Raw genomic sequence first — 17,135 nt, forward strand, 5'->3', positions numbered from 1 at the left:
ATTATGGGGAAGATGGGCGACACCTGGAGGGTTGTGGAGACAATCACAAAGACATGTGAAACAGATCAGGGCGGGACAGAATGTGAGTGTTTTTTATAGGGCAAGGCCGCTCTAACCAATCTCTCCAATCTCATCTCATTGATTGAACTCCAGGTTAGCTGACTGATGACTCCAATTAGCTTAGTCATTAGCCTAGGGGTTCACATACTTTTTCCAACCTACCTACCGAATGTTTAAATTATATATTCAATATAGACAAGACAAATACAATAATCTGTGTGTTATTAGTTTAACCACACTATGTTTGTCTATTGTTGTGACCTAGATGAAGATCAGATCAAATTTGATGACCAATTTATGTAGAAATCCAGGTATTTCCAAAAGGTTCATATACATTTTCTTGCCACTATATGTGCGTCTACGTGTGTGTGCATGGGTTGTCTGGAGGGGCTGGTAGCACATTGGCAAGGGCACCATCTGGCAGGCTTTGGTCCAGTGACTCCTAGCCGGTGGTGGCTCCTTGCCAGGGGCACAGGGGTTGTGGCACAGCGGGGCAGAGTGGTTGTCCAGCTGGTTCCTAAATGTCCAATTTTCCATGGCGGGGTTAAACCCACCGCAACAGATGTCTCCACCCACAGGGTGGCCACATTACTGCCTGTCCTGTGTTCATTATTAATGGACACTCATGTCATTGGGTTTGGTAAAGGCAGGAGGACTAAGGCAGTGGAGCAGCGCAATAGTTGTACACGGAGATCTGTAAACACTGTAGCCTTTGTAAACCATTAGTTTACGACATGCGTGTTAGTTGACATTGACGACTCTCAGTGCATCCGAAGGGTAATGTATTGCAGGTCAGTCATCCAACATTATTGAACCATTTCATAGGTCTAGGACGTACAGTGTAGAATGCTACAGTAGCTTGACTCCTCTCTGTAGGGGACCTGGTTAATATTCTCTGTGTGTCAGAAGGAGCGGCAGAGGCTCACCCTCAACTCTTTAATTATTCATTGGCAAATTTGTTCTTATGTAAATCCAACACAGTGCTGACTCTGCTATGTGTAGCAAATCCACCAATTAGCACTAACATGTCCGGCTCCAGCCTCCATTAACTAGATATGATATACAGTATGTACTGTAAGGATGTGACTATTTGGCAGATGGTTGAGTACACTAAAGCTGAAATCACTCATTTTGGATTTTCCCAGCAGGTGTTGTCACTAAGTAGTTACAGTAGTGCCAATATTGCTCAAAGCTATACTAGCTGGGAAACTACCTCTGCTACATAAGTATAAGGTATTCGTTCCACGGTATGCCACCACCATTGCTTAACACAAATCCCTCAGGCCTAGCTGATAAAAATGAACTCTTGCCGCCTCTCCGTTTCAAAGAAAAGGAAGCAAGAAGAAATAAACCGGTGTAATACTTTTTTTGTCTGTAAATCTCTTTTCCGAACAAGTGACTGGATGTTGGCTACTCAGGGACTAGTCTGAGCCTCCCGTCCCACTGTTAAGCATCTGAGGCACAGTAGGAATCAGGCAGGGATAACATCACCCACAGCGGCAGACATAGCTGACAGACTGAAACTGTCTTTAGGCCAGTCAATCTCAGGAGAAACTGTCCCTGGTTCCCACTGATAGATTCACAGGAGACTCACTGTTAACACACCTAAAGTTGAACACAAATGTGTTAGCAGCAATTCCGTGCAAAGTTGGTGACTATTCATCATTTACAGAAGGGCCTACTTTACCCATTGCAGTAACAATCTCATTTTGGGAGAACACAACTTGGGCACAGACGTCCCACTTTTCTTACCCCAAACATTACTGTGTTCCTTCACTTACTGCATATTCTGAAAAATCAATGTCTCATTTCTCACCGCAGTGGCAGACTGGGAAAGGCTTCAGCGTAAGACCTAGCCCTCTAGCAGTTTCCCTTATCCACCGACCTACACTGTAGAGTGCCTCGTTGATGGTTTGACTGCCCAGTTTGCCTTTTAGATGCATTATCATACACCTCAGTCACCCCCAAGGTTTGACATTGTCTGTATCTTTGGAAACTATACAAGAATACATGTACTCATGTAGAATTAAACCGGTCCTTAGCGAGAAAAAGGCACATCTAGTGCCTAATGTCATGCACAGGGCTGTGTTAAATGTACAGTGCCTTGCGAAAGTATTCGGCCCCCTTGAACTTTGCGACCTTTTGCCACATTTCAGGCTTCAAACATAAAGATATAAAACTGTCTTTTTTTGTGAATAATCAACAACAAGTGGGACACAATCATGAAGTGGAACGACATTTATTGGATATTTAAAACTTTTTTAACAAATAAAAAAACTGAAAAATTGGGCGTGCAAAATTATTCAGCCCCCTTAAGTTAATACTTTGTAGCGCCACCTTTTGCTGCGATTACAGCTGTAAGTCGCTTGGGGTATGTCTCTATCAGTTTTGCACATCGAGAGACTGAAATGTTTTCCCATTCCTCCTTGCAAAACAGCTCGAGCTCAGTGAGGTTGGATGGAGAGCATTTGTGAACAGCAGTTTTCAGTTCTTTCCACAGATTCTCGATTGGATTCAGGTCTGGACTTTGACTTGGCCATTCTAACACCTGGATATGTTTATTTTTGAACCATTCCATTGTAGATTTTGCTTTATGTTTTGGATCATTGTCTTGTTGGAAGACAAATCTCCGTCCCAGTCTCAGGTCTTTTGCAGACTCCATCAGGTTTCTTGCAGAATGGTCCTGTATTTGGCTCCATCCATCTTCCCATCAATTTTAACCATCTTCCCTGTCCCTGCTGAAGAAAAGCAGGCCCAAACCATGATGCTGCCACCACCATGTTTGACAGTGGGGATGGTGTGTTCAGCTGTGTTGCTTTTACGCCAAACATAATGTTTTGCATTGTTGCCAAAAAGTTCAATTTTGGTTTCATCTGACCAGAGCACCTTCTTCCACATCAAATCAAATCAAATCAATTTATATAGCCCTTCGTACATCAGCTGATATCTCAAAGTGCTGTACAGAAACACAGCCTAAAACCCCAAACAGCAAGCAATGCAGGTGTAGAAGCACATGTTTGGTGTGTCTCCCAGGTGGCTTGTGGCAAACTTTAAACGACACTTTTTATGGATATCTTTAAGAAATGGCTTTCTTCTTGCCACTCTTCCATAAAGGCCAGATTTGTGCAATATACGACTGATTGTTGTCCTATGGACAGAGTCTCCCACCTCAGCTGTAGATCTCTGCAGTTCATCCAGAGTGATCATGGGCCTCTTGGCTGCATCTCTGATCTCTGTCTTCTCCTTGTATGAGCTGAAAGTTTAGAGGGACGGCCAGGTCTTGGTAGATTTGCAGTGGTCTGATACTCCTTCCATTTCAATATTATCGCTTGCACAGTGCTCCTTGGGATGTTTAAAGCTTGGGAAATCTTTTTGTATCCAAATCCGGCTTTAAACTTCTTCACAACAGTATCTCGGACCTGCCTGGTGTGTTCCTTGTTCTTCATGATGCTCTCTGCGCTTTTAACGGACCTCTGAGACTATCACAGTGCAGGTGCATTTATACGGAGACTTGATTACACACAGGTGGATTGTATTTATCATCATTAGTCATTTAGGTCAACATTGGATCATTCAGAGATCCTCACTGAACTTCTGGAGAGAGTTTGCTGCACTGAAAGTAAAGGGGCTAAATAATTTTGCACGCCCAATTTTTCGGTTTTTGATTTGTTAAAAAAGTTTGAAATATCCAATAAATGTCGTTCCACTTCATGATTGTGTCCCACTTGTTGTTGATTCTTCACAAAAAAATACAGTTTTATATCTTTATGTTTGAAGCCTGAAATGTGGCAAAAGGTCGCAAAGTTCAAGGGGGCCGAATACTTTCGCAAGGCACTGTATGTATGTGTAGATACTACCATTACAGTATCTCTCATCATACCTTGTGTAGATACAGTACTAATACTAATATATTAACTAATATCTTACATATTGCATGTAATTGGGTCAGCACCTGCATGGAGTTGACCTGAGGAGTTGCATAGCAACAGTGTCACTATGCATTATATCTACACTACTGTATGTAAAATGTAAACTAGTTTCAGCATTGTAACAGATACACAACCTCATTCTACACTATACAATGCCTTTGGAAAGTATTCAGACCCCTTGACTTTTTCCACATTTTGTTCCTTTACAGCCTTATTATAAAATTGTTTAAATTGTTTTAATATGATATTTACACAAGTATTCAGACCCTTTACTCAGTACGTTGTTGAAGCACCTTTGGCAGCAATTACAGTATTGAGTCTTGGGTATGACGCTACAAGCTTGGCACACCTGTATTTGGGGAGTTTCTCCCATTCTTCTCTGCAGATCTTCTCAAGCTCTGGACGCTGCCACCACACTTCACCGTAGGGATGGTGCCAGGTTTCCTTCAGACGTGTCACTTGGCATTCAGGCCAAAGAGTTCAATCTTGGCTTCATCAGACCAGAGAATCTTGTTTCTCATGGTCTGAGAGTCTTTAGGTGACTTTTGGCAAACTCCAAGTGGGCCTTCATGCACCTTTTACTGAGGAGTGGCTTCCGTCTGGCCACTTTACCATAAATGCCTAATTGGTGGAGTGCTGCAGAGACGGTTGTCCTTCTGGAAGGTTCTCCCATCTCCACAGTGGAACTCTAGAGCTCTTTGTCGAGATCAGTGTGGAAGAACTTGACTTCAACCCCATCTAACACCTTTGGGATGAATTGGAACGCCGACTGCGATCCAGGCCTAATCGCCCAACATCAGTGCCCGACCTCACTAATGCTCTTGTGGCTGAATGGAAGCAAGTCCCCACAAAAATGTTCCAACATCTAGTGGAAAGCCTTCCCAGAAGACTGTTATAGCAGCAAAGGGGGGACCAACTCCATATTAATGCCCATGATTTTGGAATGAAATGTTCGACAAGCACTTTTGGTCATGTAGTGTATCTCACATGGATATTCTTTGTCAACCCCATAAAGTATAATTAAGGGCACGTCACACTAGCCTGTAGCAAAATGTATTCATTTTATTTATAGCATTATTCAACGGACATTTATTGTAGCCAACATGTTAAAAAGAGATATCCTTTGTTTATTAAAAAACACACAACACACACACACACAAGGATGCAAACTATCTGTCAGTTATGCAATACAATACCATGTATAACAGCAGGGGGAACATTCAGTTTCAGCACAATACATTACAAATATATCACTAGATTACTTAAAGTGAGATAAACACACTCATTTAGCCATTGCCCCATACACTTAGCAATGTGTTGCCTGTTGCACAGCCATATCTCCAAAATGAAATAAGTTGAGCTGTAATGGAGGACTTTGATCTGTAAAGTGTAGAGGGGGATCACTGAACCAAGGGTCATACACCACTTATGTTGACTACATTGACCTCTTTACAGAATTGGCCATCCTCACCCTCTCTGACACACACACACACACACACACACACACACACACACACACACACACACACACACACACACACACACACACACACACAAAGGCATTGTTAGAAAACACTTCAAAAACAGAGCATTGGTATACAGTAGTTACACACCTAACGTATGTGATATAACAACTTTCACAACTCAGAAAATCTCCCACTATCTTTTGCTTGTCAGCTGTAAGTAAATAGGTCTCCATGTGTCCTTCTCAAACCAAACCATGACCCCAATACTGGCTTTGAACCAGGGTCGTAATTGTGGTACATACAGTATACTGCTGGGGTATATGATATGGGTGCAGCAATTAGGTGCAGCAGTTAGATTTGGTGAACTTCTCCCCCCTTGTATAACAAAAGCACATTTACCAGGCCAAGGGCAAATTACCTTTCATTCATTTGCATTTGTTTGAGTATAATTACCAGATAGATAAGCGACCATGAGGTGACTTTGTTTGTTATTTGAAAATAGATGATGCCTAGGAGCTATCTTACATCCAGAAAATAAATAGGTCATCATGATAGTATTATTATCACCATCATCATGAGGCTTAGCAATCCAGTCATTTCTATGACTACAAGAAAATAAAGGCATGAAGATGGGATATGTGAGATTTATCAAGGATGACAAATGAATTGATAAATCAGTCATGAAGTCTGAAAGGGTAAACGTAGTCAAGTGAAACACTGAAAATGAACAAGACAGACACATACTATCAGACATCATTTGTTTTGCTGCAGCTATAGACTGTAAGCTATAATACTGTATTTTGGACGTGGGTCCTTTAGTGGATGTGGGTTATCAAGGCCACCTCTTCAGCTGTAAAACTGCAGTGTTACAATAAACTAGCCATGACAATTGGGTGTCATGCATCACGAGACCTTGGGACTATAAGGTTTTAAACTAATTATTCACAAAAGAGTTGCACTTTAGGTCCTTCACATGTCAAATATGTCTGATTTGTGAAAAAGTCCATTCACCATGGAAAGAATATCTGAAGGTTTTATCTGCGCAAACACCTTTGAACTTGGCGCTGTAAGGTACTATCTGCAATCCAATCACACAAGACTGGGTTGTCAATCAAAAACTATTGTTAGTAAGGTGATATACTTTTTGAGTCATGAAAGAGGAAGACATCACAAAACAGTCTTGAAATCTGGGACTTGAAAAATACTTATTATCTTAAAACCATACATTTTGCAGATAGAACCTTATAGCCCAAAGTCCTCGATTATTGATATCATAGGTTCTGGTCCTCTTTTGCAATGACTGATTTTTTTCATCACTTTTACAGAAGAATGGCCATCACTTAAGCCCTTTATGGTAAAAAAAATAAAAAATAAACACAGGAGCCTTAGACCATGTTTAAGGCCCATTGGAGAGGCATTGCTGTTTATATCTTGTTCTATATCAATACGAAAAACCTCCATGGAAGGAGTATTTCACCAAAATGACTAACGTACAGTAACACATTTGATTGATAACTAGGAAGTAGTTTATTGACTTTGGGTGTCAGAGACCAGAAAAATATGTCCGTTTACTCATCCAGAGCAATGATGCTATTAGGATATATTGTATTTGTCATTTTAGTGAACTATCAGTTTATCAGATGTGTGATGAACATTAATTCATATATTTGATGATGTGATTGGAAAGAAGGGTATTCTCTTTATTTAATCCTTACATGATTGTACTTTTCTTTTGAAATTGAAATAATTGCAACATTCTGTGGCAGATAGAATCTTATGGCTGAAGCCAGATAGACATCTCAGAACCATAAGGTTCTATCTGCGTTTGCACCCCCCCCCCCCCCCCCCCCCCCCCCCCCAAAAAAAAAAGATTTACAAATGTCTTAGGATTTTGGTACTCTGCAATTTAGGTACCTTTAAGGTGAGAACCTTAATAGGTTATGAATGAAGAATTCACTACAAAACAGTTCTGAGATCTGGAATGTGAAAACTTTCATGCTCAATATCTCAGAACTATTCTTTGCGCCGATAGAGCCTTATAGTCCCGAGGTCACGATCGACTGTAGAAGTAGTTCTCCCACATAGGCACCAAAATGCGTCACGATAAGAAAATACATCGTGCTATTAGAAAAACGTCAAATCAAGCGATAGCACCATGTTGACAATATGACTTTGCAGTGAGGGAGGTTAAAAAGAACCTGTTTGTCATTGTGTTGGTGTCACCTTAGAGATCTTAAAAACACGGTCTTACAAAAAGACTGGTCGCAAAACCAAATAGTCCAGAAGAACCCAAGAGGCCAGTGTAGCTACATCCTCTGCTGTAGGAACACTCAATCAGTGTTGTGTTCAATATCCACCCAGACTGAAAAGATCTGGACTGAAATTGTCTTTCAGTTTGGGTTTAGTCTCTATTCTCTGGTCTCGTGCCCTCCCTTCAGGCTATGTGTCTGTCAGCAGCAGACAATGGCAGTATTTTCCCTAAGGGCAGTAAGGTCAGGGCGGTGACAGTTTACTGACTTCAAAGGAAACCGCTGGTTCTCCCGTCTCCGCGCTGTCAATGACTATGCTGGGGTGCGTCTCCTGGGTCTCCGTGGAAACAGGCGAGATGGAGTTGGTGGAGCTGGCGGTGTGTGGAGCCAAGTGCCCGTCCACTGACAGCAGCATGGGGGTTCCGGAACGTTTGAGCGTCTCGCTCATAGAGATGTGCACCTCCTCTGGCGTGACCCCCATGTCCTTACTATACTCCGACGGAGACTTCCTCTTAATCCTCTCGTACGTCTTGTCCACCTGGCTCTCCGGGAAGGTCTCGCTGTCCTGGAAACGTCCCAGCAGCCAGATGAAGAAGCCAAAGAGAACAAAGGCAGCCAGACTGGGGATGAAGGCCAGGCACTTGATGTCCAGGCTGGCGCCCACGTAGCGGCTGTGCAGGAACATGTCCCGATGGACATACGAACGGTTGGTCAGTGGATCTACGTTGCTGGAGCGCCACTTGTAGGTGAGCGTGCTGCGGTTGAAGTCACCCAGCGTGTGGGGCTCCTCCACGGTGAAGATCTTCTCCCCTGGACCAACGTACTGGCCGTACTCGTAGGGCTTGTAGAAGATCTGGTTCTTCCACATGTTCAGGTCCAGGATCAACACCAGGAAGATGATGCCGTAGTTGAACCACTTACCTGCAGGGAGAAAGAAACGGTGTGGCAGTTACAGTAACTTCTTTATGAAAAAAATATAGATGAATTGTATATTGTTTTGTGCCCAAGCTGACTTTGACATGTCCTTTCATTCACTGATTGCTGTACTGTTGGGAGTAATTATAAAGCTTTTATGAATCTAATTCATTCAAGGTAATCAACTCACAAAACACAGAAAGACAGACAGTATGTATGTTAAGGCATTTGCAGGTACTAGGTTGTTGAAGGATTTTTATCAATAATGACTAAATAATGAATACATTTGGCGTAGAGTTATAATTCACAGAGTGGTCTGTTGTCTGTTGGTACATAGGCCAAGAGGAAGGGTCAACAGACAACTCGTGACCACAGTGAAACTAACAACAGGAAAGATGTCTGGTCCCCAACCAGTGAGGGGAGAAATCGTTGGGCGTGCAGTAGATTGTGTAACATATGGTAGCCGAAGATAAGCAATGTGTATGTGTTGGAATTTCATTGAAAAGCAGCTTTGTCATGATCCAGGAGGAGGAGGAGGAGGGACATTTTCGTAATTTTCGTAAAAACGTTATGTGTGATATGTAAACTAATGTACATGTGATTATGGGCAGCGCTCTCGGGATTAAACGCTACAGATTCATTTTGAGACTGATCTTTGTCAATTTTATGCAAATAAGAACCTAACAAATTCTTATAAGTGGACAAAGTATTTTGCTTTGTCACAATTGAATTGGTTAATTAACATATAGGAAGTAAATTCCTCTAACATAGGTCCAACATGGACTCTTAATGAAATGAGGTCATTACAGTAATGGTAGCAGACTCTCCAGGTTTACTTATCTAAAGGCAGATGATTCCCTGGGTACATGTGACACCATTCCCTCCCTTTCCTGAGACGCAACACTGTTGATAAGCTTTTAGTCAAAGCAGTCACATAGTGTTAGACCATTTAACATAATGCTAAATGAGTGTGCGATGCATTAGGGTTAACAACCTAGTGTAAATCAGGGAGCGTTTGAACAGTTTAACATTTAGCACCGGAACATTCGTTTCTCTCCACTTTGATGGTTGTCCCTGGGAGCATGCTGTGGAACGTAATGAAACATGGGTGATGGTTTAAATGGAAGAGTGTACTCTCTGAGAATATGTTTGACTGTGTGATCACGTAACCGGTGTGAGTAAGACCTGTAAACAGGTTAACATTCACTAGGCCTCTGGGCTAGAAGGATTACCAGGACACGTACTCAAAGCATGCGCTGACCAGCTGGCAAGTGTCTTCACTGACATTTTTAACCTCTCCCTGACTCAGTCTGTAATACCAGCATGTTTCAAGCAGACTACCTTAGTCCCTGTGCCCAAGAACACCAATGTAACCTGTCTAAATGACTACTGCCCCGTAGCACTCACATCTGTAGCCATGAAATGCTTTGAAAGGCTGATCATGGCTCACATCAACACCATCATACCAGAAACTCTGGACCCACTCCAATTCACCCCAATAGATAAACAGTGTGGAGCACAATCTCTATTGCACTCCACACTGCTCTTTCCCACACTGATCTTTCCCAAGAGGAACAGCTATGTGAGAATGCTGTTCATTGACTACAGCTCAGCCTTCAACAATTTTTTATGAGTGCTCCTGTACTCCCTGCTCACCCATGACTGAGTGGCACCGCCTGACTTAAACCCCACCGTTAAGTTTGCCGGCGACACAACGGTGGTAGGCCTGATCACTGATGATGATGAGGCAGGCTATAGGAAAGACGTCAGAGACTGCCAGGACAACAACCTCTCCCTCAACGTCAGCGAGACAAAGGAGCTAATCGTGGACTACAGGACTGGCATGGGCACTCAGATCCTCAAAAAGAAAAACAGCTGCATCATTGAGAGCATCTAGACTGGCTGCATCACCACTTGGTATGGCAGCTGCTCAACATCCGACCGCAAGGCGCTAGAGAGGGTAGTGCGGACGGCCAGTACATCACTGGGGCCAAGCTCCCTGCTATCCAAGACCTCTATACCAGGCGGTGTCAGAGGAAGGCCCTAAATATTGTCAAAGCCTCCAGCCACCCAAGTCATAGACTGTTCTCTCTGCTACTGCATGGCAATGCACCAAGTCTGGAAACAACAGTAGGACCTCGAACAGCTTCTAGCCATAAGACTGCTAAATAGTTAGTCTATTTGGTGAACTATTTAACTATCTGCATTGACTCTTTTGCACTGCCTTTTTTGACTCATCACATATCTACCTCAATTACAAACCTGGACTCGGTACTGGTACCCCTTGTATATGGATAGCCAAGTTATTGTTACTCATTGGATCTATTATCCAACTATTAGTATTTTTATTATGACCTGTTTTACTCTTCTATTATTTCTCTATTTTCTTTCTCTCTGCATTGTTGGGAAGTAAGTAAGCATTTCACTGTGTTAGTCCACACCTGTTGTTTACGAAGCATACAAAAAATAACATTTGATTTGATTGAGGCACAATACACCTCAGCAGGGGGGAAGAGGATGTCAGAAACAAGAACTGCTGGTGGGATGAAAAAGACATGTTACAACAGGTGTATCTGATCTCTTTTCATCTTAGTGTCATGGTGCAACCAGCACAGCTGGCCAGATAGAGAGTGAAAACATTTAAATAATAGGGGTATACCTCTATACCATCTAAATCAATTGGGCAGATATAATGCATTCGGGAAAGTATTCAGACCCTTTGACTTTTTCCACATTTTGTAACATTACAGCCTTATTCTAAAATGTATTCAATTCAGTTTTTTTCCCCTCATCAATCTATACACAATACCCCATAATGAAAAGCAATTTTTGTTGTTGTTGTAAATTTAGCAAATTTCTTAAATACAATAAACTGAAAATTCACATTTACATAAGTATTCAGACCCTTTCTTCAGTACTTTGTTGAAGCACCTTTGTCAGCAATTACAGCCTCGAGTCTTATTGGGTATGACGCTACAAGCTTGGCACACCTGAATACAGGTATTTGTTTTTCTCATTCTTCTCTGCAGATCCTCTGCACAGCTATTTTCAGGTCTTTCCAGATGTGTTCGCACCAGTCTGATGTCCTGAGTGCTCTGGAGCAGGTTTTCATCAAGGATCTCTCTGTACTTTGCTCCGTACATCTTTCCCTCGATCCTGACTAGTATCCCAGTCCCTGCTGCTGAAAAACAGGCCCACAGCTTAATGCACAGGTTTCCTCCAGATGTGACGCTTGGCATTCAGGCCAAAGAGTTCAATCTTGGTTTCATCAGACCAGAGAATCTTGTTTGTCATGGTCTGAGAGTCCTTTAGGTGCCTTTTGGCAACTCCAAGTGGGCTGTCATATGCCTTTTACTGAGGAGTAGCTTACGTCTGACCACTTTACCATAAATGCCTGATTGGTGGAGTGCTGCAGAGATGGTTGTCCTTCTCCACATAGAAACTCTGGAGCTTCCTCAAGAGTGACCATCCCATCGGGTTTTTGGTCACCTCCCTGATCAAGTCCCTTCTCCCCCGATTGCTCAGTTTGGCCGGGTGGACAGATCTAGGAAGAGTCTTGGTGGTTCCAAACTTCTTCCATTTAAGAATGATGGAGGCCACTGTGTTCTTGGGGACCTTCAATGCTGCAGAAATGTTTTGGTACTCTTCCCCAGATCTGTGCCTCCACATAATCCTGTCTCGGAGCTCTACGGACAATTCCTTCGACCTCATGGCTTGGTTTTTGCTCTGACATGCACTGTCAGCTGTGGGACCTTATATAGACAGGTGTGTGCCTTTCCAAATCATGTCCAATCAATTGAAGAAACATCTCAAGGATGATCAATGGAAACAGGATGCACCTGAGCTCAATTTCTCATAGCAAAGGGTCTGAATACTTAAGAAACTATTTCTGTTTTTATTTTTAATACATTTGCAAAAATTTCTAAAAACCTGTTTTCGCTTTGTCATTATGGGGTAATCGCTGCCAAAGGTACTCCTGAGTCGTGCAGCCGTCCAAGGCACTACATCTCAGTCCTAGAGGCGCCACTACAAACCCCGGTTTGATCCCAGGCTGTATCACAACAGGCCATGATTGGGAGTCCCATAGGGCAGCGCACAATTGGTAGGTAGGCTGTCATTGTAAATAAGAGTTGGTTCTTAACTGACTTGCCTAGTTAAATAAAGTTTAAATAAAAATAAAAAACAAAGTACTGACTAAAGGGTCTGAATACTTATATAAATGTGAATTTTCTGTTTTTTTGTATTTAAGAAATTAGCAACATTTTCCAAAAACCTATTTTCACTTTGTCAATATGGGATATTGTGTGTAGATTGACGAGAATTGTATTTTATTTAATACATTTTAGAATAAGGCTGTAACGTAACAAAATGTGGAAAAAGTATAGTATGTTTTGTATGTAATACATGTTGCTTGGTAATGTCCGTACCTGTGATATGAATGTGGTACTCCTCTTTGAAGATGCTCTTGCACACAGGAAGTTTGAACTTGAGCTGTGTGGTGGACATGCCAGGCAGGTTCATATCAAGGTCGCCCATGAACTGAGGGAACTCCCAGTCCTGAAAACACATACCAATAGACTATATTTTATTTATTGTTTATTTGAATAGGGACAGGTACAAACACATGAACACATTGCATACGACAGGAAAAGGAGTGCCGAGCACGCCCCCATTCTCATCGATGGGGTTGTAGTGGAGCAGGTTGAGAGCTTCAAGTTCCTTGGTGTCCACATCACCAACTAACTAACATTGTCCAAGCACACCAAGACAGCCGTGAAGAGGGCACGACAAAACCTATTCCCCCTCAGGAGACTGAAAAGATTTGGCATGGGTCCTCAGATCCTCAAAAGGTTCTACAGCTGCACCATTGAGGGCTGGTTGCATCACTGCCTGGTATGGCAACTGTTCGGCCTCCGACCGCAAGGTACTACAGAGGGTAGTGCGTACGGCCCAGTACATCACTGGGGCCAAGCTTCCTGCAATCCAGGACCTCTATACCAGGCGATGTCAGAGGAAGGCCCTAAAAATTGTCAAAGACTCCAGCCACCCTAGTCATAGACAGGTCTCTCTGCCAAGCCATAAGACTCCTGAACATCTAATCAAATGGACTACTTGCACTGCCCCCCCACCCCCTCTTTTACTCCGCTGCTACTCTCTGTCATTATCTATACATAGTCACTTAAATAATTCTACCTACATGTACAGTTGAAGTCAGAAGTTTACATACACCTTAGCCAACTACTTTTAAACTCAGTTTTTCACAATTCCTGACATTTAATCCTAGTACAAATTCCCTGTTTTAGGTCAGTTAGGATCACCACTTCATTTTAAGAATGTGAAATTTCAGAATAACAGTAGAGAAAACAATTTATTTCCTTCATCACATTCGTAGTGGGTCAGAGGTTTACATTAGAGGTCGACCGATTAATCGGAATGGCCGTTTTTTTTTTTTTTACACCTTTATTTAACTAGGCAAGTCAGTTAAGAACACATTCTTATTTTCAATGACGGCCTAGGAACAGGTGGGTTAACTGCCTTGTTCAGGGGCAGAACGACAGATTTTTACCTCGTCAGCTCGGCGATTCAATCTTGCAACCTTACGGTTAACTAGTCCAACACTCTAACCACCTGCTTTACATTGCACTCCACGAGGAGCCTGCCTGTTACGCGAATGCAGTAAGAAGCCAAGGTAAGTTGCTAGCTAGCATTAAACTTATCTTATAAGAAACGATCAATCAATCAATCATACTCACTAGTTAACTACACATGGTTGATGATATTACTAGTTTATCTAGCGTGTCCTGCGTTGCATATAATCGATGCGGTGCGCATTAGCGAAAAAGGACTGTCGTTGCTCCAACGCGAACCTAACCATAAACATCAATGCCTTTCTTAAAATCAATACACAAGTATATATTTTTAAACCTGCATATTTAGTTAATATTGCCTGCTAACATGAATTTCTTTTAACTAAGGAAAATGTGTCACTCTCTTGCAACAGAGTCAAAGTATATGCAGCAGTTTGGGCCGCCTGGCTCGTTGCGAACTGTGTGAAGACTATTTCTTCCTAACAAAGACAGCCAACTTCGCCAAACGGGGGATGATTTAACAAAAGCGCATTTGCGAAAAATCACAATTGTTGCACGACTGTACCTAACCATAAACATCAATGCCTTTCTTAAAATCAATACACAGAAGTATATTTTTTAAACCTATATATTTAGCTAAAAGAAATCCAGGTTAGCAGGTATTATTAACCAGGTGAAATTGTGTCACTTCTCTTGCGTTCATTGCACGCAGAGTCAGTGTATATGCAACAGTTTGGGCCGCCTGGCTCGTTGCGAACAAATTTTCCAGGATGTTACGTAATTATGACATAACAATGTAACAGCAATATTTAGACTTATGGATGGCACCTGTTAGATAAAATACACAACGGTTCCGTATTTCACTGAAATAATAAACGTTTTGTTTTCGAGATGATAGTTTCCTGATTTGACCATATTAATGACCTAAGGCTCGTATTTCTGTGTGTTATGTTATAATTAAGGCTATGATTTGATAGAGCAGTCTGACTGAGCGATGGTAGGCAAAGCAGGTTCGTTAGCATTCATTCAAACAGCACTTTCGTACATATTGCCAGCAGCTCTTCGCAATGCTTCAAGCATTGCGCTGTTTATGACCTCAAGCCTATCAACTCCCGTGATTAGGCTGTAACCGATGTGAAATGGCTAGCTAGTTAGCGGGCTGACCGCTAATAGCGTTTCAAACGTCACTCGCACTGACTTGGAGTAGTTGTTCCCCTTGCTCTGCATGGGTAATGCTGCTTCGAAGGTGGCTGTTGTCGATGTGTTCCTGGTTCGAGCCCAGGTAGGAGCGAGGAGAGGGACGGAAGCTATAAATGTTACACTGGCAATACTAAAGTGCCTTTAAGAACATCCAATAGTCAAAGGTATATGAAATACAAATCATATAGAGAGAAATAGTCCTATAATTCCTAGAATAACTACAACCTAAAACATCTTACCTGGGAATATTGCAGACTCATGTTAAAAAGAACCACCAGCTTTCATATGTTCTCATGTTCTGAGCAAGGAACTTAAACGTTAGCTTTCTTACATGGCACATATTGCGCTTTTACTTTCTTCTCCAACACTTTGTTTTTGCATTATTTAAACCAAATTGAACATGTTTCATTATTTATTTGAGGCTAAATTGATTTTATTGATCTATTATATTAAGTTAAAATAAGTGTTCATTCAGTATTGTTGTGATTGTGATCATTACAATTAAAAAATTAATTAAAAAACAACAACAAATCGGCCAATTTATCGGTATCGGCTTTTTTGGGTCCTCCAATAAACGCTATAGGCGTTGAAAAATCACAATCGGTCGACCTCTAGTTTAGTTTTGTTCTGGGATTGACTTGCACTTTTCGCACCAAAGTACGTTCATCTCTAGGAGACAGAACGCGTCTCCTTCCTGAGCGGTATGACGGCTGCGTGGTCCCATGGTGTTTATACTTGCGTACTACTATTTGTACAGATGAACGTGGTACCTTCAGGAATATGGAAATTGCTCCCAAGGATGAACCAGACATGTGGAGGTCTACAATTTTTTTTCTGAGGTCTTGGCTGATTTCTTTAGATTTATTTTCCCATGATGTCAAGAAAAGAGGCACTGAGTTTGAAGGTAGGACTTCAAATACATCCACAGGTACACCTCCAATTGACTCAAATGATGTCAATTAGCCTATCAGAAGCTTCTAAAGCCATGACACCATTTTCTGGAATTTTCCAAGCTGTTTAAAGGCACAGTCAACTTAGTGTATGTAAACTTCTGACCCACTGGAATTGTGATACAGTGAATTATAAGTGAAATAATCTGTCTGTAAACAATTGTTGGGAAAATGACTTGTGTCATGCACAAAGTAGATGTCCTAACCGACTTGCCAAAACTATAGTTTGTTAACAAAAAAATGTGTCGAGTGGTTGAAAAACGAGATTTAAGTGTATGTAAACTTCCGACTTGAACTGTACATATTACCTCGACTAACCGGTGCCCCCACACATTCACTCTGTACCAGTACCCCCTGTATATAAGCCTCGCTACTGTTATGTTACTGCTGCTCTTTAATTACTTGTTCCTTTTATTTCGTATTCTTATTCATATTTAAGTAAGCATTTCACTGTAAGGTTGTATTCGGCGCATGTGATGAATCACGTTTGATTTGATTTAAAACACAATCATCCAATGCTTTGCACCCTACTGTGTCTAGCTCCCGCTCATTTTCAACAAGCATCCCAGGAGTCCATCTGATCAGAAGTCTTTCATAGTGACAGCTTTTACTGAAGTAAACAACACATATCATGTAAGACCAAGCATAAAATCAGAGACAACAATACATTATGTTCCAAAGTGAACAACAGGGATTTCTTTTCATGGTACTTGCTAGGGATTCAGGAGAGTTGTCTATTGATGGGTAAGGTACCACAGAGGTCAAAAGCCTAACTGAC

The 17,135-nt window shown here is 41.8% G+C and overlaps 1 protein-coding gene across 2 annotated transcripts in view; it reads right to left on the reverse strand.

Annotated features, from left to right (window-relative positions):
• Positions 1–5,031: 5,031 nt before the first annotated feature.
• The window catches only part of LOC139370368 (transmembrane protein 117-like), a 67,572-nt gene continuing 55,468 nt past the window's right edge, over positions 5,032–17,135 (reverse strand). Inside the window, exons 7-8 of one of the 2 annotated variants that reach the window (XM_071109816.1) lie at positions 13,047–13,176; positions 5,032–8,625 (exon numbers count right to left, since the gene is read on the reverse strand). In XM_071109816.1, coding sequence (XP_070965917.1) covers positions 7,949–8,625; positions 13,047–13,176 — 807 coding nt within the window. In that variant the 3' untranslated portion in view covers positions 5,032–7,948. The remainder of the gene's footprint in view (positions 8,626–13,046; positions 13,177–17,135) is intronic. The other variant, XM_071109810.1, reaches the window with a different exon arrangement.

Source organism: Oncorhynchus clarkii, chromosome 2 (assembly GCF_045791955.1).
Source record: "Oncorhynchus clarkii lewisi isolate Uvic-CL-2024 chromosome 2, UVic_Ocla_1.0, whole genome shotgun sequence".
NCBI classification, from domain to species: Eukaryota; Metazoa; Chordata; class Actinopteri; order Salmoniformes; family Salmonidae; genus Oncorhynchus; species Oncorhynchus clarkii.